Source organism: Pyxicephalus adspersus, chromosome 11, assembly GCF_032062135.1.
Source record: "Pyxicephalus adspersus chromosome 11, UCB_Pads_2.0, whole genome shotgun sequence".
Lineage (NCBI taxonomy): Eukaryota > Metazoa > Chordata > Amphibia > Anura > Pyxicephalidae > Pyxicephalus > Pyxicephalus adspersus.
Window position 1 is genome coordinate 53,989,170 of NC_092868.1, and position 24,853 is coordinate 54,014,022.

The window sequence follows — 24,853 nt, forward strand, 5'->3', positions numbered from 1 at the left end:
CCCCCCTCCCATCAGTCACACCTGTGTGTTTCTCCTCCCATCAGTCACACCTGTCTCCTCTCACTCCTTTATAATCATCTGTTTCTCTGCCCCATCCCATGAGCCCCCCCATAAGTAATTTTCATGACATTTTGTCTTTATCTTTCGTTGCCCCTGCATACTCCATCTTTCTTCATCTGATGCCCCCAATCAGCCCCCCATTAGAATCTCTCTCCACCCTATTACATCTATTGGGTTTCCTCTGCTTTTTCTGAGGGGCAATTTGATGACCACCATATCCCACAAGACCACGGTCAGCCCCATCCATAAAGACTGAGCCCTCCAGATGCGAACCCATGACCCCAACCCACCGCCATGTTGGTCAAATTCATAAACACTCTGCAAATGATTCGTTTCTTTTTTCGGTTTTTAAGCCGGCTCTGCTGGGAACTGGCTACTAAGGGGTTAACCCGGGCTGCCTCCGGCGCACACTGTACGTACTGTACGAGAATTTACTCCCACTCAGTTTCCTTTTCCTAGATAGTGGTTTGTGTCTGCGCCACGGCTCATGGCATGGCTACTATCCCTCCCCCCCATTACGCACAATCCTAACTGTCTAACTGCTAAATAGAACACACTTGCTGGGGTCGACGCACGAAAACCATTCGGGCAACCAAATTCAAGTATTGTTTATCCTAGATTGTAAGCTCTTTGGGGCAGAGTCCTCTCCTCCTGTGTCTGTATTCGTCCATCATTTGCAACCTCTATTTAATGTACAGCGCTGTGTAATATGTTGGCTTTATAAAAAACCTGTTTATTAATAATAATAATAATAATAATCCATTGCAGAATAAGAAAAGCAAAGCATCTGGAATTATTGCTGCTGAATTCTAATTCTTCTTCTTCTTTTCTTTATCAATGTCTAGGTATTCCACCAGTAACACAAACCTAAGTGACAACGCTCATTCATCCACTGTATCTATGGAGGAGCATCGTTGTCACCCTCAGCGCCTCCACCAATACAAACACCTCCCCCTCTCATAATCCCTATTACATAAAGGGCCATTGCTTTATAATTCACAGAGATTATTAGATGATATTCAGTCCACAGAAAGTTACAAGAATACTGAATTCCCAGAGCAATGAGGATTTTACTGTACTTGCAGATAACAAACGTAGCCCTATAAAAAGAAAAACCAATGCAGCCACCACATGGATCCCCATTGTGACATCGAGATCATCGGGAGAAATCACTGGGAGGGACCCGGAAGATTGACAAATTTGGAACTCCTTATGGATAATCTGGCATCTTGTGTCCTTAGCATTCATTATTCTACAGATATGATGACAGAGCAAGGACAAAATACAAATGTGTGCACAGACTCCTCGGTATTATTTACCAGAACAGAAGTTGGGGGCGTATCGACTGAAACTGGTGCAATTATTCCTTTGCTGCTGGAATCCTAGCTGATAATGAATTAAGCAATTCCACCGATCTGCATGGAGCTCCCTCTAAAGCCTCATACAGATATCCGATGGACGTCAGGGGATTGTCACTGGAAATGATCATTAGCGATCGTATCTGTATGAATGAATGAGCGCTGTACACATCGTGCCATTCTGCTCAATGGGGAGGATGAGCAAGCAGCACTCCGCTGTGCTCTACTCCATAGCAGTGCACAGTGATCGTTCATCAATGCACCATGTCAGAATAATAAACATCATCAGAGAGCGCAGTGTACATGTCAGAGTTTCACCCAAGATGAGCATGCAAGAATCATCTGCGTACGTAGCGTTGGGCATCACTGCCACTATAAGAAAGTGTAATGCCATGTGTTATGCCACAATGCACTGCAACACACAGCCACCTGCCATTGCAATGCTGACCCCATTCATTACACACACTGAATAGGGCAGTGCACAGAAATGCATGCAGCAGTGCATTAAGAATTCACACTGCAGTGTAGTGCATTAGTGGGGACATCAGACATTGCTCCCTGCTACAAAGTTGCAATATTCCAGATCATTAGAGAAAGCAGACCAAGAAAATGCTTCCTCCCGCCTGCAGCAAATGGATGGCATTATTTTAGCCTGGAGAAACCTGGAGCTCAGAGACACACTGCAACCCCCAATAATTCATATTCACCTCTGCACAAACTTTCTTACATGGAACTGCTTGAACTTCTCATCCTAGAAACATAAGATATAATCAGAAAGCCATAAACTGCAAGATATGGGGAGGTCATAGAGAGGCCACAGACTGCAAGATATGGGGAGGTCATAGAGAGGTCACAGACTGCAAAATATGGGGAGGTCATGGAGAGGTCACAGACTGCAAGATATGGAGAGGTCACAGACTGCAAGATATGGGGAGGTCATGGAGAGGTCACAGATCACAGAGAGGATTAGGAAGACCTTTGAGTACAAGAGACAGGTATACAGTTTAGACAGATTAATATTAATAAACAGGATTTATATAGCACCAACATATCACATAGCGATGTACATTAAATAGGGGCTGCAAACGACAGACAGGTACAGACAGTGACACAGGAGGAGGAAAAGAACCGTGCCCCCAAGAGCTTACAATCTAAGAGGTAGGGGAAGTAGCACACAATAGGAAGGGACAGATAATGATAATCTATGAAGGAGTCTTCTCTATTGATCAGGATTATCATCATTATCAGAGAAGCCAATGCTAAGATTTTGTATAATGGCCAACCAATATCAGAAGAGTTTATGACTTGTAGCCAAGTCCTTGGTTTTTCAGAACAGTCTTGTTCTTTTCAAAGTTCTGGCTCTTGTTATAGAGAAAGGTTGTGGGAAAGTTATCAGTCAACAGAGTTGGAATTTTCCATCAGATGACTTATTTTCTGCAGGTCCTTAGATATAAAAGCTGTACTGAAGTTTTACTATGCATGTGGGAAGAATTGACTTCCTGTAGCATTTCTATATTGCACCGATCCATGTAGGACCTTTTATTGGTCGAACCTGGAAATTGTCTGACACACATAGCAGGGTCCTTACTGCCTGAGGTGCCGCAAGCCTAACTACAAATTTCTTACATACATATCATTATTATTATTAATATTATATAAATAATAAAAAGGATTTATAAAGCGGAAACATATTACGCAGTGCTGTACATTAAATATCATTAGACAATTGTTCATAAAATCCCAAAACCTTCGCCATGATTCTCGGGTGCAATGAGCAATCTCTCCTGATTTGTTTAGATAATTATCTGTCATCCTCTATTATTTATTGTGCACAAACATTGCTAGACAATGAATGATCACGCTCACACTACACATGATATTTAAATAATTGCATCTTCAATCACTACCTAGCTCTGCAAACAATCAAACTGATGTCATTTGTTGTGAATGTCAATTTGTTGGATCGCAAAGGCAACACGAGTAGTTTGCGGAGCCCTGCCTTTCAAAATAAACTCTATTGCACACAGGAGGTATTAGGTCCAAGTTTTTATTGTTAGTAGATCATTTTGATTTGGTCATTTTAAAAGTAGCTCACAAGCCAAAAAAGTGTGGGCAACCCTGATCTATATCAACAAATCTGTTTTTGGGTGTTCTTTACGTCAAGCATTTTGTAATCTGCATGTTCCATCTAAAAAAAAAACCCTGCACATTTTTCTAGTTGCAGAACTTTTGGTCTGTGTGTTGTAGTAATGCGTGCGATAATAAATATATTTTTATCCTGCATTAGGCCAGCCCCATGCATTGTCTTTCATTATGAATGGTAATCATCTATGCAATGTATTATGCCGCATTACAGAAAATGCCACAGTTTTGGTGCATTTTAGAGCTTTGGTGGTCCATCTAATAATTGGGTTGCTTAAGACAAAGCACAGGTGTTGTCATATGGATCTTACCTTTTATCTTTGCAAGCGACCCGCTTGGCACAATTGGTGCACATTGGTACAAAAACCTAAACATGCGTCAATATACATCATATGCAGTTTTGCCATGCAGACTTAATATCACCCACAAAGAAAAATACTTTGGGTTGCTGTGCTCTGCTCTTTCTGTGCCTTGTCATGGGCTACCATTCAAATTAATAAATGGGCTGCCCTAATGCAAAGATGAGAACGGCAACGCGCTTACGTTTTCAAAAACACGTCTCACAACCATAGTGGGAAATCAGCCAATTCAACAAAAAATGTACATTTTGCTTCTCATCATTGTTCTTTAATACTAATAAATGTCTTCAGTTATTTGGACGAGTTCAAGCTGGGGAAAGGTGCTGTTCACAAAGAACTATGAATCAGAATTGGAGTACACAGCTTAAGAAAACGCTAACCACCACGTACGAGCAGAGGTTTAGTGATCACTGTGGTTTCTGAATGACTGGGGTCCTAAATGAGCAAACGTGATGAATAAGCATGCAGTAACTCATCGACACGGAATAGGAGCACATGTACAGAGCACTGCTGTCTGAGGAGCACAGGAGATACAGAACCTTCTGGATCAGAACCAGCAAAGAAACAACAGTGAGTACACAAGACCCACTGTGCTTTGCCTGGTGCTTATGGCTAGGACAAAAGTTTATTTGAGAGTCAGGAAGGAAATGTTTCAAAAATAACTAGACAAGGGGGGTACGCTCTGAAGTTTACCTGGGTGGGCAACATTTCCTTTAAAGTTTTTTTTGTAGAGACAATATAAAGTTACCGGCACTTTAAAAACAATTTGACAATAAAAATGACAAGAAGAATCATGAGTCACTATATGACTTGTTTACTAAGTGTGAGTATATATAAAGTTTTTCCATGCATGGTTATTATTATTATTATTATTATTATTATTATTATTATTATTATTATTAATAATAATAATAATAATAATAATAATAATAATATTAATATTCTTCTTATTATTATTAATATTATTATTAATAATAATAAACAGTATTTATATAGCACCAACATATTACGCAGCGCTGTACAATAAATAGGGGTTGCAAATGACAGACAAATAGAGACAGTGACACAGGAGGAGGAGAGGGCCCTGCCCTGAAGAGCTTACAATCTAAGAGGCGTTCACCTTATCAAATATAAATGTGATATAACTGGCCAAAAATACACACAGAACAGGATTAGAACATCCATCACCGGAGCACAATTGGATCACTTTTTATATTTGAGGGTAGATTTGGTTGCAAATAGAATCTGTGACATTTTTAAGATTGCACATCAAGTGTTTTCTGAATATCAGATGGCAAACAAGACCCATTTACTTTGTAATTAGGACCCACTAACATAAAAAATACTTTTTGTGGTTCACATATTGGGTTCGATTTATTAAAGCTCTGGAGAAGATAGACTATCATGGGAGAAACCTGGGTAAACCAGCAAACCTGGAATGCATTTCTTAAAAATCCTTTGCTATTAATTGGTCCTGGACCAGATCTATTCCAGGTTTGCTAGATCACCAATGTTTCCCTGTGAAAGTCTATCTTTTCCGGTCTTGGTGAGCTTTATTCAGGCCCATTGAGTGTTCCGAAGATCTGATAGCAAACCGTTCACTTTGCAATAGGACCCACTAAGATAAAAAATGCTCATTGCATTGCACACATTAGGTATATACATAGGACAGGTAGTACATAGAGACCCTTCATTGTGACATATAGATATTCATAGGACTTTCGGGTCGTACCACCAACATGCAGAATTTTAAGCTTGGTGTATTTGTTATGTATTCTATATACACATATATTAGTATAATATGTTCATTGGATGTAAAAATAATCATGCATGCAGTTTTTTTTAATGCTATATGTTCTCTGCTTTGGGATTATAAATGGCTGTGGCATGGTAAATAAGTCTTTACTGAGCATTTCCTATATTCGGATGAAATGACTGTCCCAGCCACGTGCAGAAAGTCAGACCCGGCACCAGGAAAGGGTTAAATATTCCTGGGCCCAGCAGAATTAGGTAAAATAACCGTCATACCAAGCAACCCTCTACCTAGATATAAAACTCTATAATCTGTGAACTTTAACCTAAAATACAAGTTCCGTTTCTGAATGAGCTGCCAGAATCGCTCACAGCTCATTGGTTGTTCTCAGCCCCCTGTACCGGGTACGAGCGCTGCTCAAAGGCTTCATTTTCTGCTTCTAAAAGTCAATTTGTTTGTAATTTATTACACTAACCCTACATATTTACATTGCTTTCCTTTGCAGCTTACAGAACCCCAATATTACCTGTTCTCATAATGTACAGCGCTGCGCAATATGTTGGCGCTATATAAATCTGGTTTATTATTATTAGTAATAATACCAGTCACATATCTTATAGAGGGGGGAACATTCACAATAATGGGGAACATTCACCGTCCAACCTAGGCTGGGCTCTCATGGACTGGGTTAGTCATTTTGAATAAAGGCGGAGAGATTGTGGTGCGCATGGTGAACGATCTATTACTGGGTGGAGGGAGTTCTTCAAGAAATAACGTTGCACTGATCTAACTGGCCCATTTATGAATATTATTATACAGGATTTATATAGCGCCAACATATTACACAGCACTGTACATTAAATAGGGGTTGCAAATGACAGACAGATACAGACAGTGACACAGGAGGAGGAGAGGACCCTGCCCCGAAGAGCTTACAATCTAGGAGGTGGGGGAAGTATCATACAATAGGAGGGGGGATTAAATTGTGGTCCAGTCAGCACTTCTGGGGTGCCGTATTTCCAGCACCAGGGTCCAGGAGCATTTTAGGCGGATATAACAAGTGGTTACAAACCTTCTTATTAAATCTTTCATATTGCACTTTGGGCAGTTTTCCAGCTTTGTGGTTGTCTTGCACAGGAAACGGAGGGTTTAGCAAGTGGAAGCATGTCATTTGTTTGTACTTCTTCATCCTAAATGCTTAAAATGCTTTCAGGCAAACAAACAGGTGTCTAAAAATTGTTCCTGTTTAGGTCTATTCAAGCAGGTGGCAAGTGAACTGACTATGAGGCATTGGACCTGATTTATTAGGGCTCTGCAAGACTGGAGGAGATAGACCTGTATCATGGGTGAAGCTGGGTGATCCAGCAAACTTGGAATGAATCTGGTCCAGGATTGAAAACATTTGCTAACTACTAGAAATCCTTTCCTAGAGTGCTGGATTCCTCAGGTTCTCTCATGATAGTTTATATTTCCAGTTTTGGGGGACTTTAATAACTCAGGCTTTATATGCAATGGGAGCAGCACAATACTGCAACGACAAAGCATGCTGAACGCCTAGGCATATGGAATGTTTTTTTGAGCAGGCAGCATAAGAAAACTGCAAAACTGAGCATGTCCAGTGCACCCAAACTGGCTGACTGATGAACATCTCTAGAGGGTCAGATTGGTCCAAAAATTATTTTTTTGGGGTCCTCTGGTAGCCTTGGCCCCTGCTGCCTAACAAAAAAATGCCACTATGCTAGGAAAGCTAGCAAATTGCATGGGTCCTTCTTCTTACTTCTTTGTTCCTTGTCCTCACTTCCTCTGGTGAGTCCCAGGTCCCCAGTCCAAGTTTATATCCAGATCATGCAATTGTCATATCAGATTTCCTAAAGCTCTCCAAGACTGGAGAAGATAGATATCATGTGAGAATCTGGGTGATCCAACAAACCTGAAACAGATTTCTCATTTGTATTAGTTAGCAAGTTTTTTCAGTCCTGGACCAGATCCTTTCCAGGTTTGCTGGATCACCCAGGTACTTCCTAAATTATCTCCAATTCCCCAGTCTTTGGTAGCTTTAATAAATCAGCATATTGTGTCTATAAGTAGTCATAAAATATGAAATAATCAGTAAATCAGTCACAGCCATCCTCATTACTAAAACTGCCAATATGCATTACAATCTAGCTGTACCATGTCCTTCGGAGCAGCGGTCCCCAACCAGTGGTCCATGAGAAAATTTTGGTGGTCCGCGGTTCTGGACAGTGCATTTGCTGGTACTATTTGCTAATGAGGTAATATGACCACCGGCCTAAACAATCAATTAAATGACTAACCAATCAGCAAGGTTCTTGTACTGCATAAGATCTAATCAGATTGACTCAGATTGTACGGCGCATGACTCGCCTTAGTCGTCCATCCTCACGTTCCAGAAAGAGAATCTCACAAATTGGCCTTTGTAAATTATTTACAAAATTATTATTTTTTTAATAAACAGGATTTATATAGCGCCAACATATTACGCAGCGCTGTACAATTAAATAGGGGTTGCAAATGACGGACAGTGACACAGGAGGAGGAGAGGATCCTGTCCAGAAGAGCTTACAATCTAGGAGATCCATTCTGCAGCTGTTGTACAAGTGACAGGTTCTCTTTGACCATCCTAGATATCTAGTAGAATATTCCAGGACTGACCTCATCATTCTTCCCCTGGTTTACTAACAAGTTTTTCTTTTCGCTGCAGGCACCATGGCTCTGAACCGAACTCTCCTCCTCACTTTGATTGCCAGTGCAGTGACGTTCCAGGTAAGGTCTCTCAATACATAAGAAACCAATGATCTGTTTTCATATTCTCTGATTATGGTTTATTGCTTCTCTTGGTGGGCGATGTCTCGGTGTTGGTAGGGGGTATAAAATTAGTCAATTTAACAGACACAGCTATTCATTTTCCATTGTGTGCTCCGGCGTGGGTCTTCACAACACATCTGACAGCTTAGAAGAAGTTTGTCATCTTGAAACAGATCTGAATTGTATTATATTAGTTACATAAACCTGAGAGATAATAATAAATGGTTTCAGGTAGCAAAGAATTAAAACTGCAGGAGAAATCCTCAGATATGAGAAACAGAAACTGCTAGAGCTCAACCATGTCTCCCCCTTCTTTCCCCATTTCTTCTCTCGCTTTCCTACACTTGATTTATATTTCATAATCAGACAAAATTTTAATACCATGACATTAAAACACAAAAGCATTCCATATATATCTCATAGGGTTCCCTGGAACCCCGATGTTCCTACAAAGCTGGCTCGGGGTTCCTCAAACTGTGGCTGATTGGCCTCCCTTGGTTCCTAAGCTTTGCCTGGTTGACCTCCCATTTGATGGTGACCATGGCCATTCCAATGGAATGATACCAATGTTGTTTTTAGTTTTTTATCTCTAAGGGTGGCATTCTGACCACCACTGCAAGGGGGCATTCTTTCCACTTTCCACCAATGTGGGGGTATTTTTTTTCCTATGGTTTTAGCAAGATTCCCCAAGACCTAAGGCATATTTCAAGGGTTCCTTAAGCTACGTACACACTTCCAATTATTATCGTCGGAAAACGAACGACGAACGTTCCTGCGCGATATATATGAACGATCGTATAGCACTGATCCTGCACATAGAGGTAACGACACGATCGTTCGTAGATATTGTACACACAATAGATACGATCGTTTAAGCGATAGAGGAACTATGTGGTCGTTCGTTTCCAACAATTTTCCTCGTTCGTCGGCGTCGTTGGTTACTTTTTTACGAACGATTTTTTGCCCAATCGATCGTTCGTCTTTCGATTGGAACGATAAAAATTGGAAGTGTGTACGCACCTTTAGAGGTAGAAAGATTGAGAAGGTCTAGATTACAGGGTCATTCCACCCAGAGCTGGTATTGCTTTGAGTGCCAAGCTCCGCTATCTCTAGGGATCTTTGTAGTCCTGGTTCTGTGCACCTATTGGGCCTGATTTATTAAAGCTCTCCAAGGCTGCAGAGGATACACTCATCAGTGAAGCTGGGTGATCCAACAAACCTGGAATTGATGTCTTCAATGGCGTTTGCTATTTGTTAGCAAACGTTTTCAATCCTGGACCAGACCCATTCCAGGTTTGCTGGATCACCCAGCTTCACCAATGAAAGTGTATCTTTTTCAGCCTTGGAGAGCTTTATTAAATCAGCCCCATTGTGTTTATTTCGAGGGGCTCAAATTCATTCAAATTCAATATATATTATGCAGAATGCAAAAGGAATAGTTGGAACATGCAAAAGGTGAATGGAGACACCCGAAACAAAGGTGGAGTGAGGAATTATGGCAACAAGACAGCTAAGCTAATTAAATACTTTTTCTAGTAAAAAAAAATATTATTATATATTTGTTTTTCACACAAGATGCATACAAATTTTACCCAAGATTTATTCATTTTCCTAAGTGGGTTCTATTGGAAATGTGTGAAAATTGTTGAATGCTTCTCATTGTTACATAGTTAGGTTGAAAATAGACCGTCAAGTTCAACCACTAGGGAAAAAAACATATCCCAGGTAAAAACCCTATAGACATAGTTGGTGCAGAGGAAAAAAACAGTACAATTTGCTCCAACAGGGAGCAAATTCTCATGTTAGGCCAAACAGGGATGGCTCCAGACAAAATAGGGCCCTGAACAAATAAGTGGAGGCACTAAAAGGACAGAATTCCAGTCCTCTGCACCCCTGCCATTCTGCCAATTGGAGCCATGGAGAAGGCGGACACCCTGGGCAAATATAAAGTGGGGGCACCAAATGCACAACATTCCAACCCTTGCGCCCCTGCCATTCTGTCAATTGGGTCCTTGAAGAAGACGAAAACCTAGGCAAATATAAAGTGGGGGCCCGAATAGTCAGCATTCCAGCCTCCTGCACCCTTGCCATTCTGTTAATTGGGTCCTTGAAGAAAAAGGAAACCCTGGGCAAATATGAACTGGGGGCCCTAATGGTCAGCATTCCTTCCATTCAAGTGGCGCCTTGGAGAAGACGGAGGCCCTGGGCAAATATAACGTGAGAGCATTTAAGCTTGGGGCCCTGGAGAAAGTGAGGGCCCTAAGCAATGGCCCAGTTTGCCATACTTTAAAACTTGCCCTAGGTGCTCACTTTCCAAAGCCTTTGTTCCAGCTCTGAACCCACCCCCACCCTCCACCACCCCACCATCCTATAATGCAGTGCAGGAGCCTCCATATTGGCCTCTGGTCTGTTGTTATAATAAAGATACTACAGAGTAATTCTCAGCTCATCCCAGCAAAAATTAAATCTCTGCATACAGAATAATCTAATTCATTTATGAATGGCAGATTTCCTCATTCCCTGCAGTATTAATAAAATGATCAGGTGTGCACTTTTGCTATCACTGGTGAGAATTGGACAGCATGTGGAGAGGAGTTCCAAAGAAGAGGAGCAGCACATGAGAAGTGTGATGAGGTGACATGATAGGGAAGGGTAGCAATTTCTGTGCATGCCGGAGGTTTATCAGTACAGAAATAACATTCTACAATGACCAGGATGATATTATTCCAACCAAAACCTCTTCCTACCAATCACATTCTGGAAATTTCATCAGCCCCTCTCTGTAAATAGAACGTCCGCTGCGCTGTGATGAAGGCTTGATAACACTGACAAGTCAGCTGCAAAAAACGGCAATAACCCTGAGAACAGACCGAGTGTCGATCAAAGAGATTTGTCAGGCCGTCTTCTGGGTTCTGTGGGTTTTGGGGTTTGCACGAACACTCTGAATTCAGGCTTTCTAAGGGGAAAACGGTGAGTGAAACCAAAACTTTACGCAAAAGAACTTTACATAAATGAATTGCGATAAGAGTGACATTTTAGTGCGATTTGTGCTCATACAGCTGCCGAGTTTGTCATTTCCTCCTTACAGAACGTCAAAACAATTCTGAGCTCTCCAAGCTGAGTTTTTCTAATAATTTATTTTTATTACTTCTCGTAAAGAACACATCAAAAGCCTTTATTAGAAGAGAATATGTCCCCATTTCAGCTGATGTTGTGTTGATGGGAGTCTGTTTAAAAAAAGGAACTCCTCCAGCCTTTTCTCAGTACAGTTCTGCTAATGTACTGCAAATGACTACACTGGGAGCTTCTCACAATATGCACTAGAAGCTGCAGCAAATCAGATAGAGCCTGCCTCATTTCCTGGCTGGAGGACCTCGAGCATCATCAAGCCTCTCCCTCCCCAGCCTGACTGTTCCTTTTTCAGTTTTTCCAATTATTTAGAAAGCTACATACAATACCCTGAACCAGCTATAATGTGCCTGCTTTGCATAGAGAAGCACGGAGAGCCAGAGATGATATTGCTGGATCTAAAACAAGGTAAGTTAGAGAACAAGACAAAGGTAAAACCTCTGTCAGATCTTTATTGCTGTGCCCAAGCTTGTGTGAATGAAGGCTAAGTTCAGACTGGTGGCAAACTGCTGTGAACTGCTCCTCATGGGAGGGGCTACATGCAGTTTCTTTCTGCGGCAGCTCCATAGAGAATAACTGAGGGCAGCAGTGAGAAGTACAGTACCGCTTACTGCAACCCACTGTCAAACCTGCTGCTGTGCGAGTGACAGTAGGTACCAGCTGCCCGGAACCGCGTGGGATCCCACTGTTGGTCTGAACTGGCCCTTTGTCTGTAATGGGGTCTATGGTCCTTGGTGTGAATGTGATATGATGCAAAATCCAATTTAGTGACAGCTGACTAATTCTTGGCTTACACTTTTAGCTGAATGTTGATCTATCAAACATCTAATAAAAAACCAATTGATAAATATCAGTCTTTTTATCACCCTCCACCACTCAAAGCCTAGCAGATATCTTGATGCATTATAAACCCACCAATGGCCTGCCAGCACCCAATCAATAAACAACAGACTCATTGTCAAAAGGTTTAAAAGAAACGTTCTAGTTTTTCTGTTGGCATTTCATCAAACATTAAGCAGTAATTGATTCCCACAAGGGAATGTTTGGGGGAATGTCAGATTCCCTGTTTTTATAAATAGAGCCTATAATGTATGACTAGCAGTAAAGGAGATTTCCTGCTCACTTTGTGGGAGATCTTCTCTAACTTCCTGTTGTGTCTGTAAGACAGGAAGTGAAGTGAAATCCCCCCAGACAGCAAAAACTAACAACAGGAAGTTGAATCACTCTAAACTCCAGCTAAGACTTATAATCTACTTTTTGATTTGTTTTATCACACGTGAAAACAATACGTGACAGTGCTCCAGGCTGACAAGGGATTGTAAACATTCCTTACTTTATACAAAAATAAATTCATTACTTTATGAATGGCAGAATTTCTGGTAAATTTGCATCATTTTACTGTTTCCTTTCACTAAGCTTAGTATAGTGCAGGCCAAAGGTCTAGATAATGATCAGTGCGATTCTCAGAAAATAGAAGAGCTTCAGGCTGCAGAAAAGTTCAGCTGAACACCAAAGTTTTGTATTTAAAGCAGAACTAAACTAAATAAAAAAAACCACACTTACCTTTAATCCCGCAAATATGTTGGGAGATTTCTTAGTTTGGGTCCCGCGCCATCCTTGTTTCCGTCTTAGGCCCGGCATAGAGGAAGCACCAGATGCCGATATCTTCTTCTCACGCGATCTTGCACTGCACAGGCCCGAGATCGGGTGACGTAGATGGGGATAAAAGATTGCCGATCTCACTACGCATTTGTGATATAGCTATTTTTTCCTTCTGCACACAAATTCGAACCATCCGTTCAGTTTGGACCATTCTACCGTATAGTCAGAGGTGGATACAAAATTAACCAGGGCAGGTAGGGTTGGGGGGTTGTACAGCTCTAGAAAATGCATTAAGAACATTAAATTATGCAGAATGCGTAAAGTCTATATTTATCTATATTCAAACTCTGATATCTTATAAATCCTACATACTGGTGGTGTTCTTGCACTCATAGTAAAGATACTAATTACCATTCTAGATCCCTCCAATTGTATCAACACTACCAACCCCCACTGAAGAGGTGACCTGCAAACCACCGAAACGCGTCGGTCGTTATGATTTAAATTAGTATTTTTTATAAATAAATATAAAAACTGTCAATTTGCATTGTGTGCACCCAATTCCTACTCAAGCAAAAAGATGACCTTCAGCCACTAAAACCAGGGGCACCAATTACCTACGCTAATTCATCTGGATATGGCAGGACCAGTCCACCTAGGTGAGATTTTTTAGCTTTTGGTAAGCATTGATTGGCCAGATTCTGTCATATTTAGCCTGATTCATTGAAGCTCTCCAAGACTTGAGAAAATAAACTACAATGGGATGACCTGGGTAACCAAGCAAACCTGGAATGGATTTCATAAAATCATTTGCTGTTAGTTGGCAAATATTTTCACTCCTGGATGAGATCCATTCCAGGTTTTATAAAATCAGGCCCATTATACCCAATTTTTTAACAACTTTTCCTCTCCCTGCCAAGGAGTTTCACTACTGCTGCATTATTAGCAGGATACATCATCAGCGGCCCTGAAGAAAACCAATTCATTCTCCATCCATGTCCTGGATTCTACATAATGAAGTTTTATCCAATAGAAGAAGCTTTTGACTTCCCCTTCACTTAAAGAGGAACTAAACTCAAAAGTACCCCATAACAACAAAAATCCACTTACCTTCAATACTGTAGAATAGTCTGATCCATCCGGAGGTTTCTTCCATCAGGTCCCACGTCGTCCTGGCATCCGTCTTCGGGCTGGCGCTCCGGCTTCTCCTCTTCTTCCGGCTTCTTCCTATGTCACCCGACCCAGGCGCGAGATCGGGTGACGTAGATGGGAAAAAAACTTGCGTGAGATCGGCAATTTTTTTATTTTTGACAAAAGGGCTCCTTCTGAGATACTCGGCATGCACAGAAGGAACACCTAAGAGCCTCCCGGGATGCGTGACATAGGTATCTCAGGAGGCTCTGTGCTCCCCTTTATTCTCTATCGCCTAGGCTCAAAGGCTCCTAGGGGGGCGGTGCTGCACCCTTTTATTTTAAAAAAAAAGGGTGTTGCACTTAACAAAAAACAAACAACAGAATTTTTAACTTTACATAAAAGGGTTGTCTAGCCTTTGCTGTTAATTTGAAATTATTAAGTTTAGATACACGCTTTAAATGCAATGGGAGAAAAAATGATTTGACTTTTAGGTTCTGTCCCATATAGAATAAATATAAAACATCAAATCATAGCTTACATTAGCAGTGCTATGACCTGATGTTCTATATTTATTTCTTGGTGATTCTCTCTCAAGAGTTCCCCTTTAGGCACATTGAGCAGTTAACCCCTGGAGGGCTGTGCTCCTCGCACTCTCATCCTGAAAGTGGTCGTTTACTATCATTATGAGATCACTGGCGTTGACCCCACTTGCATTTCCTGAGATGAGCTGGCTCTGCCTGGAAATAAGATTACTGATGAGTAAACAGAAAAAAAAATAATTTTATTATCATTTAATTCTAAAAGAGCTTTTCTAGTTCAAATAACCCAAAAACAGACGGGTATGATACACAGAAATTTGTGTCGGGCAAAAGCAGCTTAGTGAAAAATGAATTTGCAATGATTGATAATGAGTTTAATATGGAAAGGTAATTATTCATTTTCTAAGCATATTAATGACGTGGGGTGCGAGATCTTGCAGCAGATTCACCCCAGCGCAGCAAGAGTTAAATGCCGGGTAAATAAATGCTCATTTAACTTTCTACGGATTCCTCTTCCACAACAAAGTTCAGGGACAAAATTGGGCCCTGGGCAAATATGCAGTGGGAGCCCCAAATGCAAACCGTTCCAGCTCCCTGCATCCCCTGCTATGCTGCCATTGAAGACTTATTTGCAACATTGGCTGATAATTCTCCAATGCAACCTGGAGTGTTAAAAGGAGAAGCGGCCCATATGTTCCCCTTGACCCAAATGAACAGGTAGCTCCACCTGGTGTTCAGATTTAAAGCCCTGGGTGTATGAAAGGGCCAATGTATGGTAACAGTTTTATATGTCAAATAATGAATATTTGTGTTCAGGAAGTCTTGAGCATAGATTGCAGAGACTTTGCTCTTCGTTATCTCAGTAAAGCAATGTACCATGGTCACCCATAATCACCAGTCCTACTGACTGTATAGTGAAGATATTTCACCAATGGGGTCACTGTGTTCTCTTCTTCTCCAAGCAAGCTCCCATTGTTACAATCACAGCATGCCGTGCAATGCAGCTAAGGCCCTATCATGTTACTGGTCTCATCATTTGTAGTTCTGCTGTACAGGGGATTCAGGAGGCCGATACAGGGACGAATTCAGATATTGAAGATGAACTCCAGACAGAAAACATATCAATACGGCTAAGTAGTTATTAGAAACATGAAATTAATTTAGCACCTACATTTCTCTGGGTATCAAACTCCTCTAATCCCAGGGCCAGCACGGGAACCAATTACCTTCATCTGCAGTGCACATGTGCAAACATGAAAAGAAAGCAAAATGAGCAGACAAATGACCTAATCACTGTGTTGTTTATTTTTTATTGTCCAAACCTGGGGAGTATTATTATTATTATATCATATTCATATAGCACTGCCATATTGTGCAGCGCTGTACAAAGTCCATAGTCATGTGACTAGCTGTCCCTCAAAGGGGCTCACAATCTAATGTCCCAATCATAGTTATATGCCTTTATTACATTCTAAGGGCAATTTTGAGGAGAAGTCAATGAACCTAACTGCATGTTTTTGGAATGTGGGAGAAAACCAGAGTGTCCAGAGGAAACCCACACAAATACGGGGAGAACCTGCAAACTCCATGCAGATAATGTCCTGGCTGAGATTAAAACCTGGGACCTAGCACTGCAAAGCGCCGGAGTGCTAACCACCATCCTGTGCTTTCCCAGGACGGGAGGTCTAAATTCTGACTTTGCAATCTTCCAGCAGTTCCTGAATTATAAACTTGGCTGAACAGAATTACAAATCCGATGCAGATGCAATGACTGCAGCCGCTGGTTTATAATAAAACATGAGCAGATCAGTGGAACAACAATCTAGAATACAATGATAAAGCTGTATAATGGGGCACAAGTGTTCCAAGCCACTGTCCATAACAGTCGTGTTCTGCCATTGATCCAGTCTCTGCGGAGTTCCTGTTTCAGATACTTTGATAAATGAGGGTGATGACACTTTCATATATTTTGGGCAGCCCCGGCAAGTTAGGAATTATTAGATTGCTACTGACACAGTGACCCAATTCACCTTTCATACTGCTGTGCACAAAACATAGTGGAAAGCGTGACAACATCAGATATAGAATGTGCTTGGTATGCTAAATAAAATGTTTTTCTGCAGGCTGCTGGATAATATGCAAATACTAATCATCGCAATTCAGCTTTGTGGCTCCAATGTGTCCTAAAAATCATATCTGAGATAGCAGCATGACATGACTGCAGAATGTCAGAGGTCTGCATTGGCTTGGTCACATACACACTGTCTGAAAGACTAAAGAAGATAGAGTATCATGGGATAACCTGGGTGATCCAGCAAACTTGTAATGGATTTCTTGAATTTTTTTTGGCAAATTTTTTCAGTCCTGGACCTAATCTGTTCCAGGTTTGCTGGATAACCCAGGTTCTTCCATGGCAGTCTATCTTCTCCAGTCCTGGAGAGCCTTAACAAATCAGGCCCACAGTCTTTGCAATCAAACCTCAATAAAAGTGACATGTTAACTAAAGGCAAATTAAATTCCCAGGAAAACAATAAAGAATTCCCGAGCTTTCCCCATGCAGGACAAAGCAATAACTCTATTTAAAAGCCAGGCCCTCTGGGTGTTTATATATAACGTCCTTTCCCATGCAAGATTGTGCATATTCCATGTCAACCTAGCTTGAGTTTACACAGGCCATCATGTGACAACAAGGGGCCTAGTGATTGGCTGGTCAGACACCTAAATTGGTATTATGGGAGGGAATACAGAGTCACATGCTCGGCTATACCTAGATGTACCGAACATTTCACCTTATTCAGACTGCCAAGAAGAGTAGCGGGGAGCATAAAGGAGGCGAGAGGGGACAGGGAAGTTTCTTTAACCTCTGTGGCCCCGTTCACACTTATACAGCATACATTATATTCTCAAACAAGTCTGAGCAAACAAAAACATTTAGGACCCAATAAAATTGTCCTGAGAATTATATTTCAGTGTTGGCGCCTTCTGGTGGCCAATTGACACATTTCAAATTTCAATATAACAACAAAAATATGGATGAGAGAACAGAAAAATAAAAACCCTGATCAAAAGTTACTTTGAGATAAACTCTACAATAATAAGTAAAAATAAGTGTTTAGTGAAATTAAATAGTGCTTCATCTTTCAATTGTTCAGAATAAGCGTATAGGAGGTTTGAGGGTAAGTGAAGCCTCCAGGGTCATCCTTATCCTCCCACCACTACCTGGGGAGTTACTGACTGAGGTTCTTCAGTGAATCTGGCACATGGGTGGAACAATAGCTGTAGCAATGAAGTAGGGATGAGGATGGCACCTGGGAACTGTAACCTCCCCCTCTCTGGTATTCCACTAACCCGACTCTCTCCTCTACAATCTATTATGAATGCTGGAGGCAGACTCATCCATCCTTCTCACCTACCTACCCCACACAGCCTTCCCACCGCTCCTCTTCTGCTGCCTCTCTTTGTAGTTCTCTCCATTGGCTTCCATTTCATCTTAGAATCAAATTCATCTCCTGTGCTTTGCCTTCAAAGCCCTTCACAGTTCTTGTCCCACTTACATTTCTGACCTGATAGAAAAATACTCCCCTAGCTGCTCTCTTCACTCCTCCAATGACCTACTAATGCCTTCCCCACTCATAACCTCCTCACACACACGACTCCAAGACTTTTCTAGACCTGCACCGACTCTCTGGAATGGTCTTCCTCGTCCTATTCGGCTTGCTTCTACTTTCTGCTCATTTAAAAGAGCGCTCAAAACCCCAACACCTCAACCTCATCTACCCATCTGCTTCTGTCTTCTAAACCCTCACTACTTCCCACCATTCCATATCTCCCCTCCTATTGTGTGATACTTCCCCCACCTCCTAGATTGTAAGCTCTTCTGGGCAGGGTCCTCTCCACCTCCTGTATCTGTCTGTCAGTTGCAACCCCTATTTATTGTACAGCGCTGCGTAATATGTTGGTGCTAAATAAATCATGTTTAATAATATTAATATTATTACTATTACCTTGCACCACAAGTCTCCAATGGCAGCCATATTTCAATTCTTTAAAAATCTAAAATATTTGAGGCTGCTTTACTCCTAATTATGATTCTATTTCTTATTATTTGCTATTTCTTAGATAACAGAGCAAGTGTATGATTGGACTCATAATGCAACAATCTGACATTTTATTTTTTAGGTAACAATGAGTTCATCATGCCATAGCAATAAATACTACGACCCAACTCAGAGACGATGCTGTGGGAATTGTCCTGAAGGTCAGTAATAATATGTCTGTATATAATGTACTGCCCATGTATATATAACGCTGATTGATTCTGCAACACCTACAGCCTAAAGGCCAAAAAGAAGATAAACACACAAAAACACATAAATGTAAATGTTTTCATTTTCAAGGGATTTGCAATTCTGCAATTTGCATTCAGGTAATGATGTAACAAAGCAACCCACATCAGATGTATCAGTCTTGGACTGCAGGTAAAAGGTTCTGCTTCTTTTTTATTCCAGAACTTTTCCCAGCTTTAGGATAATAATTAGTTGTCCTAATATGACAAGGTTCACCTAAAATCCTCCTGCCTGGGCCGGGATTGTCATCACTTTAATGACTAAACAATAAATGAGCAGCCGGACATCAGTAACGTCATGTGTCTCCTCTCCACTCCTTCAAATTTATTCCCAGGCCGTGGTCATTAGGATAGGATTATCTCCTATTGTGCGATTCTTCCCCCACCTCCTAGATTGGAAGCTCTTCGGGGTAGGGTGCTCTCCTCCTTCTGTGTCACTGTCTGTATAGCTCTGTCATTTGCAACTTATATTTAATGTATGATAATATATAAGATGCTGGTGCTATATGAATCCTGTTTATGAATAATAATAAGTGGTAATCTGCCCAATGCTGCAACACTGAAAGCAACAAAAACTGGCAGATTGTAAAAACTTTTCCTATGCTAAAAAAACACTGTGGCTTTAGTATCACAACATAGTTCTTTATAATTTATAATATGATAAAGAACTATATGTGATTTAATAATAATAATAATAATATTAATGATCATTATAGCATTATCTCTTACTGCACACTGTGCACATGCTTTTTGAATCCCATGATGGCTCAACTTGTGTGAACAAACTTTAAGCAAATTTAAGAAGTATGTTAACATCAGCGTCTGCTGTGTGCAGTAATTTGCATTGACATGTTGAATTAGCGCATTGTGGTGCCAATTATTTTGAGCAGCACCCTAAGACATTTTTTGACTATTCTACCAATGGGTTACCTTAACACAAACAAAAGTAAAGCAATAACACATAACAAGTAGTAACACAATGCACAAAAACGCATGTGTAAAGAAGTGAATCTGACATTCCCTGGTGGAAAATCTTCTAAGTTCATGTGTTTTATTGGCAGCAATTGATTCTCATCCAGGGAATGTCAGATTCACTAATATATAAATAGACCTTAAAGTGTGATTGGGCTCTACCAGTTACTGCTGTTAACACACTGCACATTTTTCATGTTGTGGTTGCCATACATACCCATTTACAATAAATGCACCATAGCTGCATATATTCCATTTTCTTACCTTATTTCACTGAAGCATTCACTTGCTGCTCTCTACAAACCTTGGCCTCCCATTGTTACCTGATGGCAGTCTTAAGCAACACCTGGAAATAATACCAGCCGGCATGCTTTGCAGGTCACAGGTAAGTCTTTTTGCAGAATGGAACATATGTCAACATTATGGATCTGGTCCAAAGAAACTAGAGCAAAAGAGGATCTGTAGTCTCAGTATATGATTGTCCTATGGTAAGATATGTGAATTGGATGTAATGGGTAGCAGTTTCTGGTTTGATGCATTTTTAGATATGTTTGCTCCTGTGTGCAAATGCCAACAAAAGGTAATATAATATTGTATACAGGCACTTGCATTGCCAAGTCTACTGGCAGACATGGTGTATTCCTAGATTGTAAGCTCCTCGGGGCTGGGTCCTCTCCTCCTACTGTGTCACTGTTTGTACGTGTCTGTCATTTGCAACCCCTATTTAATGTACAATGTAATATGTTGGCGCTACATAAATCCTGTTTAATAATTTAATGGCTGACAATGAATACGGTTAGCCCATAGCAGCCTTTGATTGCTAATATTGGTTTTTATTAAATATTATTATTATTATGAATATTAATAATAATAAGCAGGATTTATATAGCGCCAACATATAACGCAGTGCTGTACATTAAATAGCTTACTACATCCTTATGGAATGTACAGCTACAGCATCACCACTTGCCATGTTCCAGGCACCATTCAGGTACATTATCTAATATACTGAGGCCTGGGAGAAACTTGCCTGGAATACCAAAGCTGACCAGTGCTGCTTAGTAAAAATCAAAATAGGGACATAAACAAAAAATGAGGCATTACAATACCAGGATAATCTGATTTTTGGCTGAAAGAGGGAGATGGGAAAGTGTTTATTAAAGTAAACATTACAAATGCCAGAACTAAAAATTTTTCTTTAGGCCCTGCACAGAAAATTGTACTGATACTTACAATACTTTTCTTTTCTTGACTTCTGACCATGGAATCATATTGCTGGTCTCTATCTTTAACAATACTACATTTATTCAACCATAAACATTCAGATTATGCTCACCTCCCATTAAGAATGCCAAATCAGGGGGACTTTTTAGGCATCTAGGTAATCATTTTTTTATAATTTTGATATAAAGTTAGACATATTTTATTTAAAAAGAACTTTACACAAATTTACAGTTTTAAAACACATTCTGATTTTACAACATATAGGTCTCCATAAATTCTCAACGCGTTTCACAGCCTTTCAAATCCGCTTCTTCGGGAGCTTTCTCAAAAAGACAGGTCAGGTGATAAACACAGATATATAAAAAAACATTTAATGTGATGACAACTCTAAATACCTTCCATAATGACTGCATTCTGATACTGCATCCTGGCAGGACTCAATCCCAAAGGAGTACTAGGGATGGGGAGGAGCGAAATCACACGCCGCAGACTCGCTGGATGTGTCCATATGGCGAAGTGCTGGAATTTGAATGAGGATACGTTTTGGTGGAATCAATACACCGTGGCTGATATTTTTAAGGTCTCCAAGGATGATGATATAAGAAAACCTCATGCTTATATCCAGCGAATCTACAATGTGTTATTTCACTCCTCCCACATTCCCAGTACTCCTCTGAAAGTGAGTCCCGCTAGCAGGCGGGGTCTTTATGGAAGGTTTCTAGAGTTGTCATCACAATAAATGTGTGTGTACATTACCTGATCTGTCTTTTTGAGAAATCCTCTGAAGAAGCGAATTCCAAAGGCCTCGAAACGCGTCGAGAATATATGTTGTAACATCAGGATGTCTTTTAAAACTGAAAATTTTTATTATGTACACAGTTGACAATCGAAAAGCCAGCCATTGATCCGGTTCCTTCAGTTTTCCAGCATGAATTTCAGAGCACATTTTCAATACAGGGACTGTAGTACACTGTTTTGCCACTTATGTTTTGATGGCGCTGTTCACCAGAAACAGCTGTTAGGTCTTGCTTGCTAAACTAAATACACATTGAGACGTCCCTGCTGCCTATTTTTGAATATCACATTAAAATGTAAAAAACCCCATAATATGTGGCGGTGGCTTTTGTGAAATGTGAACAGCCCAGAAATCACAAAACACCTCAAATTCTCCATATTAGGTCCCAGTGACTAATTATACACGATTGTAGCCTTGTGAAAAAAAACAAGTGTTAAAGTAAAGAAAAGTACCAAACTAGCACATCAGATGTGAAAAGTAGGAATAGTTTGTAAATTTCCTGCCTGTGCTGCATGGTGCAAAATATTGAGAATAGCTTAGTACAGTACATTGATCTGACCCGGCTCACTCCATGGGCTTTCCTATGTGGTCCTCCTTAGGGACAACGTGTATGCACGTGTTTTAATGATTTGTCTTATGGTTCATTGGTTAAGTCTATTCATTAATGTTTTTTTTTTTGTATTGGGGGGTCATTAAAAAAAAAAATGGGAGGTGTTTAAGGTTGGTGCTGTTTTTTTGTATTTGCTTAGTTCAATGTCACTGATATCTGAAGAAGGGGCTTCATGTTAGCTCTGAAATGTCTTGTTATATGTGACTGAGGCTGTTCCTGCTTTTGTCAAGGGAAGTGCTAGTGAACTCTTTATCAACATTTAATCATACAAGATTGTCAATGTGTCCCTATTTAATGTACAGCGCTGCGTAATATGTCGGCGCTATATAAATTCTGTTTATTAATAATAATAATAATAATAATAATGTGTTCCATTATTCATCATCTGTATACACATTGAACTTGGTTAAGTCTAGATGAAACATAGAGATATCAGGTGCACCTCTGCAATAAGTAAGTAGAGGTTAGCATGACAAACATTGATTACATGTTTAGACTTTTTAGTGCATCATTTTTTACTTTTACTTATGTGCTGCCACCAATCAGTTCTGCCAGATATATACAGAGTAACATACGCCAACTTTACCCTAGTGGAATTCCAAGATGGGGACTGACATGAAATAAAAGCAGAATACCTCCACTCCCCCATCTACCAACAGCGTCCTCACAATTTCCTGTTTTTGGAGATGTGAAGTTATTATTACCTTGTATTGCAAGCACGGGGAGAACATACAAACTAATGTCCTGGCTGTAGATTTGAACCTGGGACCCAGGGCTCCAAAGGTGAGAATGATTTTCACCAAGCCAACTGTGTTTTGATGCGTCAGTCGCCAGGAACAAAACTCTGCTGAATTATTATGACTCCTACTGGTACGTTGTTTCCTATATTTCTCTTTTTTAAAGAAAAAGAATACATGGAGCTTTAACAGTGTAGTCCCATGTAGCAAGGTAAATGTACTAAGTTGTCATTGGTGACACATCTGTACGTTCTTTGCAATAATACTCCAGTAATATAAAATTTAGGCTGGTGCACTGCCACTGTGGACTACTAGTAATAAGTAAAACTGACAATTTTATTTGTGCCATTTTGTTCACTAAAACTGCATTTTTTGAATGTCTCCAAAATGCATAGATATCATTTTTACTGTTTTTGAGATCTACATTATGATTTTATTGAAGTGTATATATTGTAGTGTATTTCATCAAATGTTTATATTTAAAATCATAAAAAGGTAAGGGAATCTTTGTTCAATGTTTGCAGGAAAGTGGGTCTATTGAATAGTGAGTTCACATTTGTGACTTTTTAGCATGGGAGTGGAAAATCTCAGAATCATGACTGATGAATTTGTGAGGTATAATACTGTAAGGCTAAAATATAGAACCACATCATGATCTTCACTGAAGGCTCTGTGGTGTATATCACTATATAGTGTTCTGACTGTAAACTGTGGTAAATATAAAGAAAATCTAGAGAAAAAACTTTGATAAAAGTGAGACATTCACACCATGAAATATTTGTAGTTTCTGCCTTTGCTATGAGACAGCAGCACTGAAAAGCTACTAACAGGGATGACAAAAGCATCCGTCACTCTCAGCAGATAAGAGACCCAAGTTTCTCACTTTATACAAAAATGAGCTAGCCTCAAAGAGTCAGGAAAGCTGATGCAAAATGTTTTTGTTCCAATAGTAAATGTTCTTGTATATCTGCAACCCCCCCCCCCCCCCCCCCCTAACACATTACCTTGCTTACCCTCATCAAGAGCAAAAATCAAAATGAGACAGAAACTTCCAGTCTGTGGCTTATATAGAGGGGCTGAATTATTATTGTTTGTTGGATATGGTCGGACATGCTTAGGATGTTTGGAGGTGACACCTAGGAACATGCTATTGGTTAAAAAAAAACTGTTTCCAGATGCATTTTTGCTGTAGGGCAACAATGAGTGCCTTTCCGGGCAAAGTTCATGAAGTTCACCCATTCATCTCTATGGACTGACCATGGTCATG

At 40.3% G+C, this 24,853-nt stretch overlaps 1 protein-coding gene across 1 annotated transcript in view; it reads left to right on the plus strand.

Moving 5' to 3' along the window:
* Positions 1-4,259: 4,259 nt before the first annotated feature.
* LOC140340908 (tumor necrosis factor receptor superfamily member 8-like) overlaps positions 4,260-24,853 on the plus strand; it is a 32,679-nt gene continuing 12,085 nt past the window's right edge. The window contains exons 1-3 of the mRNA XM_072426348.1: positions 4,260-4,489; positions 8,395-8,456; positions 19,082-19,160. Coding sequence (XP_072282449.1) covers positions 8,400-8,456; positions 19,082-19,160 — 136 coding nt within the window. The 5' untranslated portion in view covers positions 4,260-4,489; positions 8,395-8,399. The remainder of the gene's footprint in view (positions 4,490-8,394; positions 8,457-19,081; positions 19,161-24,853) is intronic.